This window comes from Camelus bactrianus, chromosome 27 (assembly GCF_048773025.1).
Source record: "Camelus bactrianus isolate YW-2024 breed Bactrian camel chromosome 27, ASM4877302v1, whole genome shotgun sequence".
NCBI lineage: Eukaryota > Metazoa > Chordata > Mammalia > Artiodactyla > Camelidae > Camelus > Camelus bactrianus.
Window position 1 is genome coordinate 15,431,866 of NC_133565.1, and position 19,179 is coordinate 15,451,044.

General features: G+C 48.1%; 1 protein-coding gene across 3 annotated transcripts in view; it reads right to left on the bottom strand.

Annotated features, from left to right (window-relative positions):
- LRRK1 (leucine rich repeat kinase 1) overlaps window positions 1-19,179 on the bottom strand; it is a 118,257-nt gene that overhangs the window by 33,331 nt on the left and 65,747 nt on the right. For all 3 annotated transcript variants that reach the window (XM_010962893.3, XM_074354227.1, XM_074354228.1), the window contains exons 7-16: window positions 14,926-15,152; window positions 14,144-14,271; window positions 13,873-14,036; window positions 12,890-13,027; window positions 11,111-11,223; window positions 9,970-10,046; window positions 3,934-4,063; window positions 3,199-3,311; window positions 2,570-2,784; window positions 278-442 (exon numbers count right to left, since the gene is read on the bottom strand). In XM_010962893.3, coding sequence (XP_010961195.2) covers window positions 278-442; window positions 2,570-2,784; window positions 3,199-3,311; window positions 3,934-4,063; window positions 9,970-10,046; window positions 11,111-11,223; window positions 12,890-13,027; window positions 13,873-14,036; window positions 14,144-14,271; window positions 14,926-15,152 — 1,470 coding nt within the window. The remainder of the gene's footprint in view (window positions 1-277; window positions 443-2,569; window positions 2,785-3,198; window positions 3,312-3,933; window positions 4,064-9,969; window positions 10,047-11,110; window positions 11,224-12,889; window positions 13,028-13,872; window positions 14,037-14,143; window positions 14,272-14,925; window positions 15,153-19,179) is intronic.

Consider the following 19,179-nt stretch of genomic DNA (forward strand, 5'->3'; position numbering starts at 1 on the left):
AAAATAAATAAATAAATCTAATTACCTCCCCCTCCTGAAAAAAATTAATTAAATTTAAGGCAGAAGGAAAATACAAGATCATGTGACCAACCATGCGGCCAAGGAGGGTCTGAAGCGCTTCACGGTGACCTATGATTCTGGGGGCCTCTGTGACAGCCCGCCAAAGTGTAAAGCATTTCCCCCTAACCATTTCCTTGTTTTCCTTTCTCCCCCCAGAAGTGGCCGGGCCCCTGTGATGCCCTGAGGACTGAGAACTGAAGGGCTGGCACCTCCTCACCTCGATGTTGAGAAGCCAGAACTGGAGGTTGGCGACAGCCTCCTCCCCCAGCGCCAGGTTCCAGACCACCACGTACAGGGCCTTGTCCGTGAAGAAGCACTGGTTGACGGTGGCCATGCTGGCAGGGCCGCCGATGTCCCACACATTGAATTCCACGGACTCAACCTACTTGAGCAGCAAGGCAGAGACAGGGAGACATTTTAGCAACCAGGGTTTTCGTCCATCAAATTGAGATAACTGATCTTTCTGAGCGCCGTACGTGGGGGCCTGGAAAAGGCACGGCAGTGGGGACAGCACAGGGTCCAGCTGTTCGCCTCAGCTATCTGAGGGAGGGGAGGGGGCCCAGCAGCCTGGAGGGGGCTTCTGGGGGCTTCTATCTACTGCTAAGGGGGCAGGGGCCCTGATGGCTGGCTCCGGTGGGTGGAGGCATCTGTGGAACATTGGCGGGCATTGTCTGCCTCCAGCTAGGCTGCAGATGGTTAGGAGACATCCTGCTGGAGGAAGCCCGGGGCTGACGTCAGTGCTCACACCAGAGCTTAACCTCCATCCGTGCAAGGGCAAGGCCAAGGAGACAGGCCTCCGAACTCTGCAGGTCAGAGGGCGGTGCCCACCAAGGATGATGGGAAACGGCCCTGACATGAGAATCTAACAAAAGATCAGCTGTTGGGCTGCCGGGAAAGGCTGTGTAAGTGGTGGTTTCTCTATCGTTCTGTGAGGTCAGAGCCTGGCCCAAGCAGCCAGAGCTGCAGTTTTCTGTGGCAAAGAATCGTTTCCACGATGCTGCAGTTTGGCCTCCAAGACACAGCATGCTGACCTGCTTTTTTTGGTCTAAAGATGAAAATGGACAGCTGTTCTAAACTGGCTGAAGGCCCAGCCACACAGAGAGAGTTATGGGGCTCAGCGTTCACAAGATTGGGCGGTTGTCCGTCAATGAAAGGGGTGGGGGAAACTTGAATGATGGCAGAAAGGAAGTGGAGGGGACTGAAGGTCAGGGAAAATGGAAATACTAATTCACCCCTCAGGCCTTGGACAACTATTTGCTAAAGAACAGCTGGAAGAAAGCGACACTGAATAATTGCTTTAAAAAGCAGGAGAGCGGGGAGGATATTGCTCAAGCGGCAGAGCGCATGCTTGGCGGGCACGGGGTCCTGGGTTCAATCCCTAGCACCTCCTCTAAAAACAAACAAACAAACAAACAAACAAACCAAATTACCCCCTCCAAAAAAATTGAAAACAAGCCAAATAAAGGAGAGAATCCAGAGATTCTGGTTACTTTTGAGAATCTTTGGACATGGGTTAGCTAGATTCACCTCTGGGGTGTTCTGGGTGGGGAGGCAGGGCTGGTATTAAGTATTTGACTGTTCTCACCCTAACAGGCAGGTCTCCATTCTTTAGGGAACTAGTTCAAGAGTCTGTGTTAAAATATACATTTAGCTTAAATGCCTAATGACTCGAGCTGGATTTCCCTGACTTGGAAAGTGATTTTGTGTGAAAGACAGCAACAGAGCTGGTCTCCATTCTGCCCTGTGCTGGAGGCTATGCGGGAAATCTTGCAGCCTCTGGCCTCAGGGCCCCTGGATTTTCCACAAACCAGTCTCCTGGCATCCCTGGGTGGCTATGGGTGCCCTCAAATACGGCAGCAGTTAATTAAGGGAGGCATCATTGGCCCGTGTTCATTCCCTGTGCTTGGAGAAACAGCCAAAGACCCCATGTTATCTTATATCCCACCAGGCTCTTTTCTCTGATTCAAGTGCAAGACCATTTTCATCTTCATTTGTCTCATGCCAAATGGAAAAACAGGATGCTTCATAGGTTCACTGAAGGATTCATTTAAAATAGGTCTTAAAGACCAGACTTGTCAGAACATGGGGTGAGAGCAGGCGTCGAGGAGGACACAGTGTGTTCATTCCAGCCTTCCTGTTAGGGGCAGGGGTTGGCTGTCTCACTCCTACAGTGGTGGTTCATTCTTAGCCCTTTAGGGTCAGGGATGGGGAGGCCTGGGCATTGCTGTCTTGAAAAGCTGATCCAAGAAATCTAACCGCCAGCCAGGGTTAAGAACAACTGGCTCAGAGCCTCACCTTTGCTGTAACAGGAAAGCTACACGGACATGTTAGGAAATTATTCACTGCCCTTGCCAGGACCTGGTTTGAAACAGCACCCAGGGACCCCTGCAAATATACTGGTTCTCAGATACCGGGCTGCGAAAATCCCATGCTTTCCAGAGAGGAGGGAGAAGGGGACCCCTGGAAGCTCCCTCCCACCCCCAGGGACTGCACGCCGACCGTCCTTGACCTTGGCTCTCGAGCCAGCCGGCCTCTGGAGCTCCCACTTGGTGGTCCTGATGGTGGCTTCGCCGTGCACCACCTGGGGGGCCCTCCCCGTCTGTAAGATCTCCAGGAGGGTGGACTTGCCCTGGCGCGGAGGACCCACGATGATCATTTTCATCAGTTTACACTTCTCTGCTTTCCGCAGCTGAGCCCGCAGGTAAGACAGCACTGCTTTGGGGCCTGTGCAAAATCACAGGGGGTGGGGGGAGAGGATGCTGCTGACATGCAGGTGGGCTCACATTCACAGCTCTTGGGAAACAGAGTCCTACCTGGAAGGAACATTTTCTGTGTATTCTGATGGGATGAGTTGAGACTATTGGGTCTGATGGAGGGAAACTGATACGATTCACCCAAAAAGTGAAGTCTAGAAGTTAAAGACCTAAAGGGGCATCTCTGCTGCCTGTGGGGTCATAGATAGTTTTATCATGTGGTCAGTTGCAGGACAACAATCCGCAGCAACTACTGTGTCCTAGCATCTCCACAAACATGGCAGCTGGAGGCGGGCTCCACGGGTCCCCTGGCTGTTTCCACCCCGGGTCCTGAACAATGGGCCTTGAGAGTCTTTCCAAGGAGGTGACGCTTAGGGAGGCCTACCTTCCTTTCTGATCTCCGCTGGCACGTTGCTGATGCTCAGCTCTTCAATGTCCAACTGCCAGAGGTTGCTCAGCCGCCCCAGCTCAGGAGGGAGCTCTCGGAGGCCAGGATTGCTGAGGGCACATACACAGCGGCCCATCAGCCTCCGTGGCCGGCAGCGGGGGCCCCGACAGCCCGCACCCCAGGCCCAACATCTTGGGCCCTGATTTCAAGTATTTCCATTTACATACTATTCCAAAAGCCTTTCTCCCTGGAAAGCCAGAGGTACAAACGGCAACTCTGTCTGCTGCACACCCCCATGGCTTAGAACTGGGTCCCTTCCTCCAACTTTCCCAACTCTTCTGTTAATTACACACTGCCATAAAGATGATCACTATCTCTTCTCAAAAAAGGATACGTGACCTGAATTATTTTCTGTTTTCATCACGTTTGCACACTGTCTCGACCCCCAGGCAGTGTCGGCCAGTGGGCACTCAGTCAGTGAAGGGACGAGTGACTCAGCAGTTCTCATTATAAGTGAGGGAAATAGCAAAGAAGGCATCACTGCACCACTTCTCCCGCCTTCCCTTCCTCCACCTCTTTGACTTAGCTCGGTTCTGAAAATCCTACTGCTGCTTCTTGGGACACAGATGGCTTCTTTCTCCCTGGCTTCTGTGTCCTCAGATGGTTTACACAAGGACACCCTGCCTCCCTGGGCCAGAAGGGCCAGTGCGAGCGCTCTGGCTGCGTACTCACTTCCCCAAGTAGAGTTCTGACAAGCTCTTGAGCAGGCAAACTGAGGGAGGGACCGCGTCCAGGTGATTGTCATTCAGACAAAGGACTTCTAAAGACTCACTCAGGAAGGCTGGAAATTCAAGCATACACGCTGCAAAGAAATGGCAAAGCACAATGTACGTTTGAAAATAATTCTGGACCATCACAGCCTGGAGGCCAGGAGAGTGTACACACCGGTGCAAACCCTGGAGGGCATTCTGGCAAGTCCATCAGCATAAGATGCTCATTGCATCGACCCAGGGATTCTAATTCTAGGAAACGGTCCTACAGACATCCTAGCACGTGTGGCAAAGATGTGAGAACAAGTGGTACACTGTTTGTAGCAGCCATGGTAGAAGACAGCTTATACGTCCCCCCACAAGGAGCTGGTTAAATGAGCAGAGGGATAAAATGGAAAGATTACAAAGCCTGGGGCAGGTCTACACATATGGGTATGAAGTGATTCTCAAGAGCCATTGGTGAAAAAAAAAAAAAGCTGTTGGTGAATCAAAAAAGCAAGGTATGAAATCAAGTATCTAGAAGGCTTGGTTTGTGTATCACAAAACATGTGCAGACATGTGAGCAAACGCCCCCTCATGCATTTATGTATGTTAGTCATGTGTGCACACCACGCATGTATATCACACGAAGTCACGTGCGTGGACACATATGTGCACGTGCCTATGCTACAAGTTACGTGCCTGGGCACACGCCACACATGCGCACATGCATGCATGTTATATGAAGCTTTGTGCCTGCACACGTGGTGTGTGATGTTACAAGCACACGTACACATACCACCCAGGCACACCTGCATGTATACGTCTCACGTGCTATTATAGGCATGTGTATACACACTGCACAGGCACATATATGTGTATTATGTTACAATGTGTGTCAGACACAAGCACAATTGTTACCAGAGGCACATGAAATTCCACAGATGTCTCTGGAGAAGGGAGTGACTAGGAGACTGAATATTCACTCCACACCCTTTGGTACTGTTCAAAAATTTGTTTACCGTGAACATGTAGGTAATATACTTCTTCAATCAAAAAAAAGCCAGTTAACTGAAAAATAATAATATGGGCTCAATTTTTATGCCTCCTAAGATGGCATTCTCTGAAAAACAAGCCAATTCTCTCATATCTAAGTGATTTCATTCATGAGGCTAATTATGAGATTACTATTAAAATCATGTCACATCAGCTGTTTCCATGGCACCGGACTGTGTGAGTTGAGAAAGACTGTGGGCTCGGAAACGCACACATACCGATGGGAATCAGAGGTTTGGATTTCAGCAGAATCTCTGAAGTGCCTTATCCTCCCTCCGAAGGCAGGGAGAAGGCGGTGGGCTAGCACATCCCCAAGGGTCCCTTTTAGCTTGAATTCAAGATAAAACTGGCCTCAAAGCCCTCTCGTTTGGTTCTCTGCCAGACACATGAGATAGGGAGGCTAGGATTCCTCTGTTGGGCTGAGACAATGTTCCGCTGCCCTTGATCACAGCTCCCCTCTTAACTCTGACTTTTCTCCACACATGTAGCCGCAGTCTCAATGGTAACGGGGTAACCTGGCATCAGAGAACATTTTGGGAGAGATGATAACAGAATACTGGTATCAGCGCCTGGAAAATCTGCCCAGCTAGCGCCAGGTGAATGGGACTCAACGCAGTGGCCTCTATGGAAGTAAACGGGCAACACATTTTTACAGACAGCTTTGTACTAGGCTTTGTTCTGTAAGAAACTATTCAAAAAGGGTTTTTTTTTTTTGTAGGCATAAGTTAGAGAGATTTTTATTTTGTTTTCTCCATATGATATCTGAAACAGGCTACTTCCAGTTTGGAAAATTCCTCCCAAATATTCCCACCAGAAATAAATGAAAGAAATTTTCCCAAAGCTAAGATTGTTTAATGTATTTCTCATGTATTATTGGATAATTTAAAAAAATCTGTTCACTCTGATTATAACTTGGTTGAACAGGGTAGCCTATTTTTAAAAAGTTTTAATTGTTAATTTTTAAAAAATTTTAATTGAAGTATAGTCAGTTACAATGTGTCAATTTCTGGTGTACAGCATAACGTCCCAGTCATGGACCTGGAGATCATCATTTTAAGGGAAGTCAGCCAGAAAGAGAAAGAAAAATACCATACGATATCACTCATATGTGGAATCTAAAAAAGAGAAAGAGAAAAAAGAGGACACTAATGAACTCATCTACAAAGCAGAAACAGACACCCAGATGTAGTAAACAATCTTATGGTTACTGGGGGAAAGGGGGTGAGAAGGTATAAATTAGGGAGTTTGGGATTTGCAAATGATAACCATTATATATAAAAATAGATAAAAATCAAACTTCCTCTGTATAGCACAGGGAACTATATTCAATATCTTGTAACAACCTTTAATGAAAAAGAATATGAAAACAAATATACGTTTCTATATGCGTGACTGGGGCGCTATGCTGTGCACCAGAAAGGCTGCTTCTTTTTTTTTTTTTTTTTTTAATGGAAAAGAATGAATGATCACCTTCAGCTTTCTTCCCAGAGGACCTGTTCGGAACACGTGGGCTCTGTGCTTTCCAGTTTTTACATTTCACCTCGGTGTTTATGAAGCTCCTTAAGTAACAGATGGGTGGACTAAGGCACTCACACTGCAAACAGAGGCAACACCTGTCACAGACCTCCTGGCCCAGAATGGAAACTCTGGAAACCGGGCTGGGCAGAGCACAGCTCGAAGTATTTATGAGCTGTAATTATTTATTCATAAGTTATTTACGACTGGGCTGGCCTGAATTTTACCGTAAAAACGGCCGTCCAAATTATTTTTGGACAAGGCCACTGCCCCAACACAACTACTTGAATGTACATAAATCCACTTGGCATTTTACTACCCATCTGCAAACAAGTTATCTTTTATAGATAATCCTTTGCCCGAGGGTCAACAGCCTGAGAGAATAAACCCACTGAGAAAAAGCGTTCACAGCGGGCTTCCTCCTTTTCACCGGGTGTGGCCTCAGCTTTCTAGACGAAATTGAAAAATCAAGAGGCTTCTGTCAAGTGCCAACAGCACACCCCACCTCTGCCAGGGAAACTCACAGAGGTGTGGCTCCCACTAGGTCTAGACACGCGCCTGTGGGCCACCAGCAAAGCCATTTTGCAGAACATGGACACGTGTTCTGATCACGCTTTTCACTGTGGGCCTTTGGCCTTCCACTCTGGTGGTTTCACAAGAAAGTGGCTGGTTCCGTGGGGTGTTGGGTTCACCTCCTTCTAGACTGGAGACACCTTTCTAGTCCCCAAACCTACAGTGATGGCAGTGCGGCCAGATCTCTAGAAGCAACTTTTTCCCACCCATCATCCCATTTGGGCATCAACGAGAAAGAAGCGTTTGTTTCGCCTTCCTTCCAAGTGAAATCCCTATGTCTGGACTCAAGTTCCAAAGTCTTAAGGCCCTTTGTTTCCAAAAAGGATCAGTTATGAAATTCCAAATTGCATTTCACTAGCAGCGAGATTCAGGGCCTTTCTGTTTTTTTCTGGGCCATCTGGACTGCCTTTCCTGTGAACTGTTTGTATCCATAGCGCACTTTTTTGCCCATTGGGTTGACTTTAAAACAAAAAATCAATTTGTAAGCCATCTTTGTATATTAGGGACTTAAGCCAATTTGTGTTGTAATGATTTGTGTTGCAAATATTCCTTCTTGGTCTGTTTGCACCATGACTTTGTCTGTGATGCTTTTACTGAACAAAGCTTTTCCATTTTTAAAAAGCCCCAAGAGTTTCGTCTTTTTTTTTTTTTTAAATGACTTCTGGATTTCCCACCTAGCTTTTAAAGGTCCCAAATTATACATCTATTCTCTTAAATGTTCTTTACTTTTTCTTTTACGTTTCCAGCTGCCATCCACGTGGAAACGTTTGTAACTGATATAAGGTAGAGCATCTGGTGTTCCTTTTTTCCCTTCCAGCTGGATAAGCAGTTATACCAACACTATTTATTAAAACAACAAAATGTTCTTGTCCCACTAGGTTGAAATGCCACCTCTGTCATATGCTAAATTCCTTGACTTCCTTAGGTCTGTTTTGGGACACTTCTCTGTTCCACTGATGGTGTGTTGCTTTTTCAATCATATGTAAACACATTCATATGTGACTAATACATAAAAATGTATTCTATGTATACACAGCAGCTCATCAGAAAAGGGCAACAGGTGAGCAGACAATGAAGCTCACTTCCTGCAAATGTGTCTTGGCCTCTGTGCCATTTCTTGTTCTCACCTCCCACCATCTAGACTGAAAGAGTACTTGTCAACACAGATCGACCAAGCTGCAGAAAAAGTCGTACTACACTTCAGGTGACCCAAATACTGGTCCCTGTTCTCTGAGACAGTGTCCTGGGGGACACCTCTGTGAGTGATACTGACTTTAGAACTCCTGGCTTTCAGGTTCAAAAGGAGGGCTGGTGGTTGAACTTGAGGGACAGGTTGGCACCTCCCCCTGGATCTTACAGAAGATAATGAACAAACAGAACTACTTTCTAGAAATGTTCTCCGCTGAACTGGCCTGGTTTTGTGACCAGTACAAAGACTCTAAAAAAAGGTTGTTTCTGATGAGTTTAGAGGAAGACCCCAAGCCCCTGAGGAATCTCAGCCCAGCTGGGACAGCCTGCAGGACCGAGGGTGGCTGTGTTTCCACGTGGACCTCACAAGGTGCCACAGTGTGTCAGGAAGGACTTGAGAACACTGCCCCCGGGGCTCCAGTGCTGGATCCCACAGTGTGGCTGAAATAAGTCTGGCTCTTCTGAGCAGCCCGAGACCACATCAGTCGACCCCTGTGCTGCAGACTAAGTTGTGTCTCCCCAAATCCACATGTCAAAACCCTGACCCCCAGTGTGATGGCATTCAGAGATGGGGTCTTCGGGAGGTGCTATGTTTAGATGAGGTTATGAGGATGGGGCCCCCATGATGGGGTTAGTGACCATGTAAGCCAGAGAGCTAGCTCTCTCTCTCTCCTTCCCCCCACCCCACCCCCTGGGCCCCATCATATGAGAACACAGCAAGAAGACAGTCATCTGCAAGCCAGGAAGACAGCCCTCACCAGAAACTGACCAAGCTGGTACCCTGATCTCAGACTTCCAGCCACAGAACAGCAAGAAAGTGTATTTCTGTTGTTTAACCACCTAATTCAGATCTAGAAGAAAATATCACACAATTGAATGCAGATTTTTATCCACAAAGAGTTTTAGTGTTTAGAAATGATAGGACCTACCATTGAGGTTTATAAGACTTAATTTGGATGCAAATCTGTTTTTTAAAACACTCTTTTTAGGAACTTGAGACTTGACATCTGGCATTTGAGTTTAATACAAACTAATGCTTGCATTTGAAAGAGATTTTTTGACTTTATTTCTAAATGCCAGAAGCTCTGAAATGCCTTGATGGAAGGTGTTGAACTACTGGCCTGTTGTACAAAGAAATGTTATGTTGTTGTAAAAAGATTTACTATAAAGTCCCATAAAATAATATGGTGTTAAGTTGTGAGTGAAAATTATTTGGAAACGTTGACTGATTTTTATGCCTGTTAATACACTGTAAGAAGCACAGAAGTGTAGTTTTGTTTCAGTAGTCTTGCCTGGCCAGTGGTACTTCGTGATGGAAGCCTGAATTGGAGACCCTCTGGGAGACTTAGTTTCCTCATCGGCAAAATGGGGGACCACAGTCTATACCTCACGCTGTGATGGTTAAGGGGAGACTGGTTAAGGGGAGACTGATATACCTAAGTTATCCAGGGCAGCACACATCTATCCACCTTACCTACTAGTCTTACTGGACTGCAAACAGGAGAGGGGCTTTCAGGACACATGCAGGTCATACGTGTGACGCGGGTCATGGGCTCACTATTTCCAGGGTTTTGAGTCAAGCATGGACATCTCTGGCATTTCCATGGGGCATGGCAGGGAAAAGCCCAACAGGAGGGCCACCTCCCTGCAGGGGAGCAGGGACAGGGGCCGCCACCCACACACACACCTGTCTCCGTCCCTGAGCGCTGGCGGCCTCTGGTGGTGAAAAAGGAAATACGCTTTGTTTTAAGTCCATCTTCATTTCTGTAGAGGGGAAAAAGTCAAAATTTGAGGGAAGCATGGCAAAGACACGACCATTTTGGCCGTGACTATACAATACCACTCAGAGAGAAGGGAGAACATCTCTTCACCTGGGCATCTGGACCCCTGGACCCCTGGAGCCCACAGCGGACGTGTAAGTGTGAACAGCCACTGCTTGTTAATTGCACCAGTTAGGCTCAGAGTCTTTTGGGAACGAAACATGCAGAGAAGGTGTCCTAACCCTGGCATGACTGGTGGTTTCCATTCCTGAGCTTTTCCATTTCAGGCAGGTGCAAGCATTTCTGGGAAGAATGCCCATTCCCGTGGCTGTTAGGCTCCTGGGGAGTCCTTGCAGGGTGTAAGTTCTGCTGAGATGCTGCAGAAGTGGCCTTCAGCAAGTGAGCCAGAGATCTCCAGGGCCCCGAGGGTCTGCTGGGCTCATCCCTGGACTTTTACCTTTTATTAAAAGATCTTGGAGGGTACTTTTAATTCAATCTGTATATATATTGGTTAGTGATTGGCAGAAACTCTTAAACAGAATGACAGGTTAGGCTAACATCAGATTCTCTAGGAGTCCTTAAAAATTAGAAATCGGATGTCACTGTCATGGGCTGAGTTGTGTCCCCTGCCCCCCCAGACTCAAATGTTGAAATCCTAGCCCCCAGTAGCTCAGAATGGGACTGTATTTGGAGATAGGCTCAAAAGAAAGAGGTAATCAAGTTAAAATGAGGTTGGAGGGTGGGCCCTGATCCAATCTGACTGGTGTCCGTATAAGAGGAGGTGATTAGGACACAGACACACACAGGGACGACCAGGTGAGGACACAGGGAGAAGGTGGCCATCTGCCAGCCACCGGAGAGGCTGCAGGAGAAACCAACCCTGCCGTCACTTCATCTCAGAATTCCAGCCTCCATAAGGCGGAGGAATAATGCCTGTTTATAAGCCGCCCGGCCTGGGCCCTTGGTAATGGCCGCCCAGCGGGCTTAGAGAGACACCGTGCCACGGGTCTGCCGCCGGTGGTCACACACACATTTTAGAACCTGCCAGGGACAGAGACCCCTGCTTACCTGCCTAATTGGTTCCTGGAGAGATCGAGGGTTTTGAGCTGTCTGCAGGTCCACTTCTCTTGAGGTGGCAGTGTCACCAGCTGGTTCCCCTGTAACTTCAAGAACATGAGGGCCTAGGACAGAGAGAGAGAGGCAGACAATGTCAAAGTCGAATGGCAGAGGAGGAGCTGAAGCGAAAGGCCAGTTCCCTGGCAAAGGGCGGGCAAACGATTATAACCTAGATTCCAGTGCCTTAAAATTCATGAACTTACACCCAGCAGAGCAGATGGGACAGTTTGAAGAAGATCTTTCCCTCCAGATCAATGGGAGGCAGTTATTCCAGAATGAAAGGAATGCAAGTACTTTCTCAGAATTGAGGCTTATTTAGAGTAAGAATTACTGATGGGCCCATCCTGGGAGCACCTGGGGGCCATGGTGTCACCACAGGAGGAGGGGACAGGATGATGCTGGGCCGGCCCAGGTGGCTCCCTGAACAGGGGCAAGGTGGCAGCAGCGACACCCAGGGTGACCGGCCCCAGTCGTGCGTCCTCTGCCTGCCGGGCATCTGGGATCAGCGGTGTGTGTCCGAGGTGCCCTCGCTGACCGCCTTGGCCCCGGGCCCCGACGGCCGCCACCCACACACAGGCCCTGTGGGAAAACCCAGTCACTGAGGGGACCAGTCTCTACCCTCCACCTTGTAATGTGTTTTTACCTTAATAAGAGTACAGGGGGACGATTATAACCTTCTCTTGAGGGTGTCACCAGGAACACCAACTATCCTGTCCACCTTGGGGGTGGCTCAGAAGGGCGAACAGCCTGCCCCACTTTAAATCCCTGTGTGTCTGTCCCAGCGCCCAGGACTTGATGGTCCTCCTTCCTGAGAACGTGCATGTGGAAGGGGCCTCCACTGCCTTTTAGGGATCCCCGAACGTGAGGACATTGCACCAGGCCTTGGAGGAGAGCTGGCGGCCGGCATGGCAGAAGTGGGGGCCCAGGCCTCTGCTCTCTGCCGGGGGCTACCCGGATGCCTTTGGGGTGAGTGAGAACTGCCCATTCTGGGGCTGGTCTTGGGCACCAGGTGGTGAATAGGATCTATGCTGTGCTTTCAAAGGTTCCCACTGGAGTGGGGAAAACAGACAGAACTGCAAACGACCTAAAGCAAGAAGGCATCCCCAGGCTGGGACACACACATAGAAGGTTCTGGAAAAAGGCACTTTCTTGAATGCATGCCCAGGATGCCCAGTTCTGCCACCTCCGGGGAGGACGGCAGGGATGTGAAGGCCCGGCCCTGCAGAGCTGCCTGGGCTTCGGACTCTGGCAGGTCCGGCAGGCCCAGCCCGGAGCTGGGGAGGGACAGGGCCAGTGAAGGTCAGGCTGAGGGGCTGCTGGGCTGTGCTTACAACTGTCAACATTAAAGCAAGTTTTGGTGGGGAAGGTATAGCTCAGTGGCAGAGCACATGCTTAGCATGCACAAGGTCCTGGGTTCAAACCCCAGTGCCTCCTCTAAAAATAAATAAATAAGTACAACTAACTATCTCCCCAACAAAGAAATTGAAACAATAAAAAAAAGAAAGTTCTGGAGAATAAAAAAGTCATCATCCCAGAGTTTCCATTCTCCACATTTCCTCCCAATCTTTGTGCCCCACCCTGCCTGTTTTTGACAGTTAGCTTTCTTAACTTTTTTTTTCTTTTTTTTTTTGGTCTCAGGAGCCCAGGAGAAGGACAACAGATTTTTCCTGGGATGTGGAATGATTTTCTTACAAAAGCTGAAAATGAGAAAGAGAGTGCTGTGAGACTTACATCCAGCTGAAAAAGTCCCAGGGGAACTTCTTTGAGTGCATTTTCCGAGAAGTCCACGTCCTTAAGGTGGTTCTTCCAAAACACAGCCATTTTGTCCGGTAGAGACTCCAGGGCATTTTTGGATGCTTTGCAACATTTCTAGGAGTTTGATGAGAAAGAGAATGAGACACGAATTTGCTTTTTAAATGTGGGCGTGTCTCCAAGAAAGACTGTTTCCAAATTTGATGTCAAAAATAAAGCCATTCCAACAAGGCTCTGTAATAAATACAGTTCAGTTAATTAAGGGTTTACAAACTCTTTGTCCTGTTTTCCTGTCCCTGCTCCAAGGAAGGGACAGGAATGGTTGCCAGGGTGGCTCACGGTCCTTTCTCTTCGCTCAGGTACATTTGGCTCATTGTCCTTGAAAAAAATAGGACAATTCAGGACCAGGCTCTGGAGAAGAGCTGGTTCCCCACACACATACGGTTAAACTAGAAATGTTAATGCGAGGGGTGGAGACTTTCCATGTTCGTTGTTAAACCCAACAGCAACAAAACACAAATATTCTTTACGCTGTTCCATCTATTTTAATAAGCCAACTTCCCAAGAAGTAAAACCACCATGTAATTGGCAGTGCTTTGGGTGCAGACTATATCTTCTTTTCTTCTTAATTCTTATTTAAATCTGTCCTAGAGGAACCGACCCGCCTTTCTGCACAGAATCCATCCTGTGCCAGATGTGCCGGCCGCAGCTGTGGGAAGCCCTGTGGGTACCACAGTGCGAATCTCAGACCCAGAGCCAGGTGGGCTCTCAGGTGAGTTACTGCCTGAGACCCTCAGCTGCTGGATGCTGAGTGACACTGCTCGTCCATAACATGGGGACCACTCTGCTCCCCAGCATGGCCGCCGATAGGAGGACGTGTGGCCAGAGCGCCGGCAGCTCTATGAGGTGAACGCGGATGCGGGACTGAACGCTCCTTTCACGATTTCCGATAAGATACTCACCAAAGGGCAAGCCCAGGCATCTGGAAACACCTTCAGGTTGTTTCTGGAGACATTCAGACAGCTGAGTGACTTGAAAGAATGAAGGAAAATCGCGGGGAGTTCTGTCAATTTATTGTCAGAGATATCAAGCTCCTGTAGCTTCCGCAAACCAATCCAGTTTGTGGCTAGGGAAAAAAGGAGGAGGAATTGGTTAAAACAAAACAAAACAAAACAAAACCTGAATCAAGAAGGAAATGACAAAGGAAGGCAGGTTACTGGTGAGCAAACCTACCATTTTCTTCTTCGAACAGTTTTTCTAAATAATTTTTGGCAGCTGTCAGTTTTTGAAGTTTTGAGAGGTGCAGGAATCCCGGCGGCAGATGGGACAACTTGTTGCTGGAAATGTCAATTTCGAGGAGCCTGTGGTTGAGGAAGCAGGAAGCCAAGGCATCAGAAGAAAGAGGTAAAGCATCACGGTTACATATTTCCCCATAAATGTGTTCTTTTTCTCCTTGCACAAGGAGAAAGAGTGTGCACTGAAAATGAACAATATGATTTTTACTCCTTGCCTTAACCATCACCAGGTCCTGCGTAGACCAAGAAAATCAAGTTTCTCTTCGATAGATCCTGGTCTCACTGCTTACACCATCTGTCCATGTCCAGGGTCCTGAGGAGTTAATTTTCTCTGAGGCCCTGCCCACTTTCCCTGGCAGGGGGACCAAAAGCTGGTGTCTCTGGGGCCCCAGTGCTTCCACCAGCCCCCACCTCTGATGCCTGTGTGCTGGACCAAGTCTGGGCATCTTGGCTGTGTGGCTGCCAGCGAGCCGCAGAAACGTGGGCCAGACAAACCACCCCGCTAGACCTCTCTGCATTCACCTGGAAAGGAGGCGGAGATCTCATGTCCAAGGGCTTGCACAAGGGCAGGTGCATCTTCCTTCTCTTATTTTAGCTAAAAAACTGTTTTCAAAAGCACCAGCTACAATCAAAGAGCACAACTACAGGAGGAGGACCATGCAGGAGGGGATGGCGTGGCAGCCAGGGTTCAGTTCCGGGGGCCGAGGGGCAGGAGCCCACCTGGAGCAGATGATTTCATCTGATGACTGCACGCCGGGCAGCTCCCCCAGGTGGTTGTCCGAGAGGTTCAGCTTCCGGAGGTTGATGAGTCCCCAGGGGATGACCGAGGGGAGGGATGCCAGGCAGTTGGCAGACAGGTCCAGCTCCGTGATCTGGCAGGAGATGTCTATGAGCCAGTCCAGATCCACCCAGGGCAGCTTGAGGTGGGACCAATTCACTCGAAGAGCCTGGGTGTGGGAGAAAGGAGAAAAACGCACACTGGCAGTGAGCACAGGGCCCTTGCAGGCGTGGAATGAAGCAATGATTTATTCAAGTGTGAGTCTGCCAGCTCATCTCAGCGGAGTCCCGGGAGGAGGTACCTATTCCCGCCTGCGCCTGCACCTGGGAAGGTCATCTCTGCAGGGCTCCTGCTACGCACTCTCCAGCCTCTAGAGGGAGCACGTGGGTTTCGTGTCACCTCTTGCAGGGCTGATCACCGTTAGGTAGGCAACACATCAGGAATGGTCCCCGCTCCGTACAGAGGGGACCACCCAAGCTTGGAGGAGCCTCCCCAGACTGGAGAAGAAGGCTGAGACTGGAGAAGAAGGCTGACGTGGGCCTTCTCACCTCCCTTCAGGGCTGTCTTCCCTGTGATTAGAGCAGTTGCCGCCTGCAGCCGCTTCCACCACACTGGGTGCTTTGTGCATGGGCTGCTCCCAGAGTGAGAGGATGAATCTACAGACAATGGCCAGATCATATATCAAAAAGAGAACTTTAATCTATAACCTGCAGCGACCTGCCAGGAATCTAACCCCCTTATCTATAATAAAAAGTCCAGGAAGCCAGCCTCGCCAGAAGATGTACTGCAATATCTAGTACCAACCCAGGAAGCTAAACAGTGACTTCTATAACAACTGGCCACAAATGGCCAGGACTTGGCTGATAAGTGACAGCTTCCCTAATTCTGTCCCTGCTTCCAACTTAGACTAACTAGAAGAAAGCCAAATGTACTCTCCCAACCAAGCAGAGGACGCCCCCAACCTTTCTAGTTAGCTACCTCCAGCCTCGCCATCAACAGCCTCCAGTTGGGGGCCCCCCTCTTTGGCAGTACAGCTTTCCCATTCTCCTGCCAAAATGCAAGTGACAGTGGATGACTCATTTGCTGGGGCAAGTTCTGAAAAAAAAAATCTCCTTTGCTTTTCTCATATGACTGGGTCAGAAAAGCCAGCAGTCTGCTGGCATACGGTGGTAAAAGAGATCTGTGCAAGAGCAGGGCTCTTCTCTTTTCTTCTTGATTATCGAAGAATCTGGGGCTCAAGTAGGTGTCTGGGGAAAGGAAACTGGCTTATTTGGCTTGTTTCTCTGAAGCATCTGGAAATCCATGTCAGAAAATTAGAGAAACAAAAATAAATGCTTCACTAATGAAAAACTGTAACAACCAGACAGACTGGGAAAGACACCAATAACATGGGGGTAAATCTGCTTTCAAAATTGGCAGCAACAGGCTGACTTCCTTATCTGGCCACGAGATGGCGATGTGTGCCTGGTCTTTATCTTCTCGACTAACTTGGCTGGGATGCACCAGACAGAGTCTATGACACTTTCTCAAAGCTCTGGTCTTTGAACCAAGGAGATGAGGCACTGTGTCTCTGTCTGTCTGTCCCTCTCTCCATTCCCCTGGATTAAGATGGACAGGTGATGGTATACTGGATTTTGGATCAAGAGAAAGGCGTTTTAGTTTCAGTTGATTTTTTTCTCCTTAGACCAGTCATGCTATTGCTGTAGGCTTGTTTTTACATTACTTCCCCCCAACAATTTTTTATTTTGAAAAATTTCAAAACTACAGAAATGTTGAACTAGGACACAATGCATACCCATTCATACACCCTTCACCCAGATCTGCCAATTGTTAATATGTTGCCACATCTGCTTTCTCTCCTTTTGCTTGACACAAAATACAAACATGTACACACTTTTCATTTCTTTGGCTGAATCATTTGAAAGTAAATTACAGCTATCGGTGGCACTTCAACCCCCCCCCCCAATATTTCAACATGTATCTCCAAAGAACGAGATTATTTTCCTACCATTCCAAATATTTGACAACCATATATTTATCATTTTCAAGAAATGAAATGAATACAGTATTATCAAATCCACAGTCTATGTTCAAAAATTCCCAAATATGCCAGAAATGTCTTTTATAACTATTTTGTGTCCTGATCCAGGATCCCATCAAGAATCACATGTTGTATTTAGTTGTCATGTTTTCTACTTTCCTTTAATCTGGAAGAGTGTCCTCATGCCTTTTCATGTCTTTTTCAATGCTGGCACTGCAAGTTTTCAAGTCATTCTAGCTGTCTTCTATTTTCTCGATGAGTTCATTAGTGTCCCCTTTATTCTTTTTTTAGATTTAGAAATTTGTTTTTTTTTATCTATTTTTATATACAGTGGTTAACATTTGCAAATCTCAAACTCTCTAATTTATCCCTTCCCACCCCCTTTCCCCAATAACATTGTTCACTATGTCTGCGAGTCTATTTCTGTTTTGGAGATGAGTTCATTAGTGTCCTCTTTTTTCTTTTTTCTTTCTTCTTAGATTCTACATATAAGTGATCTCATATGGTATTTTTCTTTCTCTTTCTGTCTTACTTCACTTAGAATGACAATCTCTAGGTCCATCGATGTTGCTACAAATGGCATTAGTTTATTCTTTTTTTATGGCTAAGTAGTATTCTGTTGTATAAATACACCACAGCTTCTTTATCCAGTCACCTGTTGATGGACATTTAGGCTGTTTCCATGTCTTGGCTGTTGTAAATAGTGCTGCTATGAACACTTGCCCCCAGTACTTTTTAACTTTCTGTCTCACTTCTCACTGTCTCTTCCGTGACCTCTGCCTGCCCGCTGCATTCCTGTTGGTGGATATCTTGTGGAGTTAATAATTTGTTCGAGGTGGAAGAAACTGGGGAATGGGCATACTCCCAGAGCAAAGGATTCAAGACCAAGGGGAAATTGCCAATTAAAGCACAGAAACTGCCTGCTCAGAAATGAAACACAGGACTCAGAAAGTGGACCCAATGCTGACATTCACAGGAAGGACATGGGGATCAGGAGGTGTCGCCTCACCTTCAGTAAGTGACTGACCAGTGTACCGAAGGGCGGCCAGGGGGCTGTGGGACTGCGGGAGACACAAGGTTGGTGGTCCTGGAGCTCAGAGAGCTCTATAAATCTTACGCCTGAGAGCCGGCCTCCTTTTGATGGTGGGTGTCATGAGGTCCGTCAAGGACCCCAGATTCTGCAGGCGGGCTGGCCTCTGCCTTCACACTCTCCTGCCACCACGACAAAGGGGGAGGGGCGCTCCCTGCTCTGCTTTCTCCCCGCTGGAGTCCACGGCCCTCCTCCCTCCTGTCGAAATCCTACTAATCCTGTAAGCTCTGGTGCAAGGACCACCGTCTTCACCTCCAACAAGGGTCTGCCTTATGGCCCCCAGTTACGTAACAGGGACATCATCTTGCTTAACCCGGGCCTGCACGTTCAGCAGTGGTGACTTGAGCACTGCCATGTACAGGCCAGCCTGTCAGGCACTGGGGTGGGTTGAAGATGCGGACACTGCAGAGGGAACCAACGTTCAGGGAGCTCATGGCTGGAAGGAAGAGCCGTGTGAATCGAACATGCATCGATCGCCCTAACCTCACGGGTTTCTTGGTTTGCATGGACTAAGAGCATGTGATGTTGACCACAAAGCAAGGAAAGAACACGTGTAGGGAAGCATCCTGGGCATCTTTGGGGGGCGCTGTTGATCAGAAGTAAATCATCAATGAGAAGTGAGTGGCTGTGTGTGCCACTGAGTTCCCCAGACATGAGAACAAGGAGGAAGCAAATATCACCCACCAGTTCCTAAAATCGAGCTCTTTCTAGGTCTTACACCCACCCGAGTTTCTACAGAGTTGAAGTCTATGAAAGTCAAGCCCTGGGAGAAGTTGTAAAAAGCAGAAGTCTGCAAACACGAGGATACGCGCGGAATAGAGACATGCTTGTGAGAAGATTTCTGGGCTGGATGGTGGTTGGAAAGACAGGGAAGGTTTCTACTTGGCCTTGGGGCAGTTTGAAAACTTTCATTTACAAAAGTCATTTTCCTTTTGGTGCACAAACATGAGAGGGTGCCCAGGTGTTTCCAAAGCGGTGGCGAAGAAGGAAGGAGGGCGTATGCACAGCGCACCTGACACTGAAACTTGGCCGGGCAAGCCCTGGGGCCCTCCGTGTTTATTTGTG